Below are 5,936 nucleotides of genomic sequence, written 5' to 3' on the forward strand. Positions count from 1 at the left end.
AAGTTAAAAAGCTTTAAAGAAAGACATGGGTCAGTGAAAAAGAATCTGCACACACCCCTGTTCCGGCTGTTTTCCAATGATATATATGCTTTTATTTTAAGCCAAATTTACATCTTGGTATATAAAAAATAAAAATCCTGTTCCCCTGGCTGATGATTTTGTAGAAATATTTTTGAAATGTCTTCAAATAATCCAGGCCCACACAGTAAATCTAGACTTAAAACTGTTAAAACCAAGATGTCCGTAGTTGAAGCTTTATCAAATGTACATATATCTTTTTCTCAGTGTTCTCTTGGTTCACTTGGTGTCTGTCTGGTGGTTTGCTATGTGTTAATTCCTCTGTGATTTTGCCGTCGTCGGCTCTTTACACTCTGCACGTGTGAATAGTGACTGTGTTTTTGCATTGCTGGCAGCGCACGGAGCAGCACCAGGAGAACTTGCAGGAGCAGCGCTGCACCACCTCGGCTCTGCCTGCCCTGTAACCTGGACCGCAGCACACCAGCTCACAGCCGTCCGGCGCCAACCGAGAGGTTCCTGACAGATATTGCATTCGTAAATGTCCAATCATGATTTGAATACAGCGGGTTGTCACTCTTACCATTGCATCTTCTCCCGGCAGTCCCAGGAATCCCATTGTCTGGGTCCAGATGGCAGAAGTCTGGGGAGGGGGCCAGGTAGAGCAGGTCCCGGGCAGCAGGGGGTTTGACCTGGGGGTCTCGGGGAAGCAGGGCGGTTCGGGAGCCGATGCGAGTCAGGCGAACCTAAGGAGAACCAGGTCGTTATTGTATCAGTAAACGCACACCGGAGATGCCTCTGAATTGAACTGTGTCGGTACCTCGGTAGCTCCGTCAAAGCGCTCCTTGAGCACAACGCCGACTCTTCTGAAAGGAGGCATGACCTTCCAACACGTCCTCAACTCACAAGAGCCGGAGACCCCGTGGCACTTGCACTCCACCTGCATGTTGTGAAGGATGGCCTGAAACACCAGCACTGTGAGTGACCCGAGTAGGATAATAATCGCATTTTGCAAAGTGTTTTCAAATGGACCTTTCTACCAGCCTCGTTGTTGTGAAGGTTCATAAGGGGCCGGCCCGCAGACAGCCCCTTTGCTCGCTCTGGTTCATCCACGAAGGTTTGGGAGAAAGCCACTCCATAGGACAGGTTGTCACTGCAGCCTGACCACTGGAAACCTGTGGCGGGACAAGCAGAGAATATGGAGAGAGAGCTCAAAATGTGCAACACAACTCTTATGTATTTCCCCAATAATGAACAGTGTGAAAACAGGGCTGTGGTGCTGTTCTAAAGAGTCAGGCTCACCCTCTGGACTGACCCCTCTGACCTTCCGGTCGCAGCCACACCTCTCCAGCTCTCCTCGGGTGCAGGCGCGAGTCACCGCCACGGCCACCGCAGCAGAGGACAGGGCGTGCACAAAGGCCGCCTCACGAGTGCCTGCACCAGACAGAGTATTTATTTGTTATTTCAGACGTACTGGCCAGTTCTCAGACTGAGCTCACCTTGGTTCATGACCCTCCCAAAGACATTGATCCCTCGAGGAGTGGTGGAGCAGTTCCAGCGGCGGTTTCTGAACTGGTGCTGGCACTGTCACAGGTCACACTGAGGTTAACTGCTGGCATTACACTTAAATCGTCATTCGCATGGCTCTTTCGTCATACCTCCTCGATAACCATTTCGGCAGCTTTGCGAACAGACTCCATGACCTCCCCCCGCGCCCTGCACACTCCCACCTGCCCAGGGGTCAGTCCCCTCAACCGCGCACATGGTGCATCGCCCGACACAGGCCTGGAGCGGGGCAGCCTCGCCAGTGAGCTGCGACAAATAGGAGGCAATTGTTATAGTGACTTTTATAAGAGAAATGGGTGAGCAAAGGGCAAAGTAGGAGGCTGCATAATTAGGAAGAGTCATGAAGCCGAAGGGAAAGAGGCAACGGAGTTTTAAAGCAGAGGGAACAAGGAACAAGAGGCAAGAGTGAGGCACATGAAGTCAGAGACGAAGAAAAGGGAAAAGGTCACAAGGACAGAGACAAAGACAGTGAGGGAGCGACTGAAGGAGATTTAGAGACATGTCACTGTGTTTTAAAAGTTATTGCATGACAAACAAACTCCCTCTTTCTCTGCACCTCTGCACGCTAGACTTACAGCCAGTTGGTTGCCATGGTGGGGTAGATTGCCCATAGCAACAGGAGGAGGAGTGGTGCCGTTCGATTGACAGTGGAGACCGTTGGCATCAGACTGTGTGTCTGTCCGTCTCTGTGTTCAGGCTTCTTCAGTGACAGCACTCGCCACCTGCTCCGTGTTACACCTTTGTGATCTATTCCTCTACAGCGGAGTTATATCTGCAGTCCCATTTCGGGGGATGATCCCCACAAATCTGTAATCAAGACAGAAGCCCAGGATGTGTTTCTGGTGTGGCATCAGGACTCTGCCCTTTGCAGGACATATAAAAGCAGTCTCTCACAGCAGAAACGGGAGAGGTCCAAATCGTACACATCGATATGATGCTCTCAATCTGAACCATGTTGTAGTAATGTTGTTCTTACCCATTTATTGATGCAGCCACTAAAGTTTCTTCACATCGATCTGTGCAGTGTCTCCCGCTTCAATCAGCACACGCATGCTCTCAGCGAAGTTTCACACTCAGCAGCCAATCAACACCCACGTATCCAGCTTAGTTGATAAGTAGAAAGAATATACCCATTATTGTTCAAAGAAGTTGTTCAAAAGCCTCAAAGTGTTGGCTTCTCTCATTACTGAAGAACACTGTTGCAGAAAAGTTGCAATATATTCCCAGGAAACATAGTCCGATCCAGGTGAAAGGGGGGAGCGGGCAGTGAGTGACCGCAGCCTGATGGGGCTGATGGTTTTAAAGGAGAGAGAGCACAGGCGTGATCCGGGGAGTGATGCAGAGGGAGGGTTCAGCAGCGGGAGAGAAAAAGTTCTGCGCATGGGAATGTTTGCATTTCATTTTAGTTTTATTTTTGAATGTTTGTCACAATCACACAAAATGGACAGTGTACGAGTTTAGGGTAAATTGCATTTCCTTGATGTGAACGATGGAGAATGATTTCGATTTGCTTTTCATGTTTTATAAGTAAAGTGAAGAACGTTTAAGTTGAGTTCTCTGAGATCATAAAACACCAGCACTGAGAGAAAAGATGAACCCGTTTTGACACGGCTCCCATCGCCAGCTGCAAGACCTGATTTGTAGCTGAGGTCGGAAATGATCAAAAGTGAGTCAGATGAAGATGCTGGGAGAGGGACACCACCTCGTGACATCAGCAGGTGGAGCATTTTGAGCTCTTGAGGAGACGGGAATTAAATGTTTCACAAGAGACCACTAAAAGCTGAAAAAAAAAAAAAAAATTACATTTGACCTCAAGGAGAAATTTGCAGCAATATTGATCAACAGCGTCCGAGTGACTCAGCATCCACCTGTATGAATATGCATGTGAGAAACAACCTTCGCTAATGTTTAATTTTCCCAAACTTTGTTGCTCTTTTTACGAGTCGCCCCCTCCCTCTCGCGCCGTGTCGCCTGCATTTGCCCCTGGGTCCCTCCTCTCTTCCCTCTCCCTATATTGTCTTGGAAGAAGGGGTGACATTTAGACAAGGGGAAGAAAACACACCGCTGACAAATATTGGAACTGAGGCAAATAAATCACCACGTATAAGGAGGAAAAGGAGAGTGCGCTTGATAGACAAGGCCCCTAAACGCTGTTAGGAAACGATTTTGGGGAGGTTTCAAGTGAAGCTGAATTATTTATTGAATGTCATGTTGGGATATTGCTCGTGTATGAAATCGGATGTCCTGCCTCATGATAGTGATACTCCATATATATAAACTTGGGAAAGGCAGGGGGGGAAAAGGTGCTTGTGACTCTTTTACTTATATTGTATTGACCTATATTGGTTGTATTGTATTTTTATTAGGTATTTATCCAGTGTTGAATCAGATGAGTCAGTGTGGCAAAGCAAACATGAACAAATCAGTGCGGAGTCTCCATTTACCTGAACTCTGTGACACATGGCCCGGGCTACACACTTAGCTCTGTTTGCATCTGCAGAGACAGGTTCTTGTTAGGCCCCTTTCTCTTTTTGGGCCGAGCCTGGTGTCGTTTTGCGCCTTTGTGTCCCCTGTTTCTCCAAGTGACGTCTTCCGCAGTCTCCCACAGCAACGCCATGGTGATGAGGTGGTCACTGTCACGTCCGGCGCCTCTGTTATGCTCATCCTTTCACCTCGCTCTCGTAAATAACTTTCCTTCTTTTTTTATCTATCTTTCTCCCATTTGGGAACATTTTATCATGCTGAAATGGCCTATGACTGTAGCCAGGCTGCAAAAGCCCAGAGATGCTTGTTAAAGCTTCACCATGACACACAGGGAGCTGCGGACTCACGTTACTGTATGGTGTGGCCCGCTGATGCCTCTCTGTGAGAAGGTCGCTCCTGAACTTCAGGACCAGGATGTTCAAGGTTATTATGAGGAATGTGTGTCGTCACCTTTGGAGACTCGACAGTGTCTGTCATTGGGACGCACTGGAGGGCACCTGCCTTAAACCTGGGAAAATCATCTGGCTCCACCGCTGTGCACGCTCTGCTCAGGCATCTCTGCCAACAAAGAGATGAACGCAGTCAGAGTGTGAATGTGTGCGGTGCGTGTTCATGAATATTATGGGATGGCAGCAGTGTTGTCAGGCAGGAAGCGGAGGGGTGGCCGTGCAGTGGGGGGGGGGGGTCTCAAATGGGGGGAGGGGGCAGGAGAATGAACGGACCATGATTATTACGGAACATTGAAGATGTGTGTCCAGTTCTACATGTGTAAGTGTGTTGGTGATAGTGGTGCTTACGGAGGAGGTGACGGCCGTGAGTGCCAGTGCACATGCACATCAAGTGAAGGGGCATTCAAGCGAAAGTAACAGGCCAGAGCCGCACACGGGGCTTTGTTGCTATGCATTCTGCATGTTACTGTACACAGCACTGTACGTGACCATGTTACAGTGGACCGGGACAAGGCCTTACTGGGGCCAGTCAAACAAATCTCTGTAAACAACAACAGTGTTTCCTCGTGCCCTGGTGGAACAGCCTCCAACGAGTCAAATGCTGAAAGTTCAACAATCTTGTGACCCCAGTAGGTGTCGGGCCCGACCTGAAGCGGAGTCAGGCTGCATTAAGACTTGACACAGCAAATCACTTTCCTGCTGTACTGATATGTTTGCCTGAACTTGAATCTGTCGTAGAACAACTGTCAATGCTGGATTTGCTGCAAAATAAGCACGACTGAGCAAGGAAGAGATGAAACACTTGTTTTTGAACCCATGACTAAAATATGGTTCTATCACATTTATTACATTTGTGTCTGTGATCAGAGTGTCTGTGCTGTGAACAGTTCGTAAGGGGTTGTGCATCGCCCGTGTGTTGCACACCTGTTGGACTGACGTTCAGACTGATGTGATGAGCGGATACAGGCCTCAGACTCAGTCCTGGTCTGGCCTGGTACGGCCCTCGTCCTGTGCCACAGGTCTGTGGCCTGAATCTGCTCCGTTCACGTGGGCACCACAGACACTGTGCCCATCACCACTGGGCAGCGCTGCCCTGGAGACCATGTGCTGTGGGGTTTTCTTTCTTCTTTTTGGGAGTTGTATATTATGGGATGTATGCTGCTGCTGGAATATTATGGTCTGTCGAGAGGGAGGGGGCGTTACCATGACTACGGGGTTGCTATGGGTTGGGACAGGAAAGGAAGCGCGTGCATGCACTGAGCCCAGTGCATGTGCAGGGCGCACGCACGTGAGTGTACAAGCGCGTGCGTGGCGGAGGGGGTGGGGGCAGGCGGAGTATTATGGTCTGTCCGTTGCGAGGTAACTATGCAGAGTCCTGTGCAAGTGTGGGAGGGGGGATTATTATGGGATGTCTGCCCCCTT

The 5,936-nt window shown here is 49.3% G+C and overlaps 1 protein-coding gene across 2 annotated transcripts; it reads right to left on the reverse strand.

Moving 5' to 3' along the window:
- Window positions 1-294: 294 nt before the first annotated feature.
- wnt4b (wingless-type MMTV integration site family, member 4b) lies at window positions 295-5,724 on the reverse strand. Of its 2 annotated transcripts, XM_079561360.1 has the most exons (10): window positions 5,439-5,724; window positions 4,413-4,623; window positions 2,157-2,388; window positions 1,674-1,827; window positions 1,515-1,599; window positions 1,318-1,449; window positions 1,048-1,190; window positions 836-976; window positions 599-761; window positions 295-534 (listed from the first exon to the last, which is right to left on the reverse strand). In XM_079561360.1, the coding sequence occupies exons 3-10, from the start codon at window positions 2,243-2,245 to the stop codon at window positions 365-367; spliced, it is 1,077 nt and encodes a 358-aa protein (XP_079417486.1). In that variant the 5' UTR covers window positions 2,246-2,388; window positions 4,413-4,623; window positions 5,439-5,724; the 3' UTR covers window positions 295-364. The 2 variants fall into 2 exon arrangements, with proteins under 2 accessions (XP_079417486.1, XP_079417485.1); XM_079561359.1 differs by lacking the exons at window positions 4,413-4,623; window positions 5,439-5,724 and adding an exon at window positions 2,558-2,897.
- Between the last annotated feature and the right edge of the window lie 212 nt (window positions 5,725-5,936).

The sequence above is a fragment of the Gobius niger genome, assembly GCF_951799975.1.
Source record: "Gobius niger genome assembly, chromosome: 8".
Lineage (NCBI taxonomy): Eukaryota > Metazoa > Chordata > Actinopteri > Gobiiformes > Gobiidae > Gobius > Gobius niger.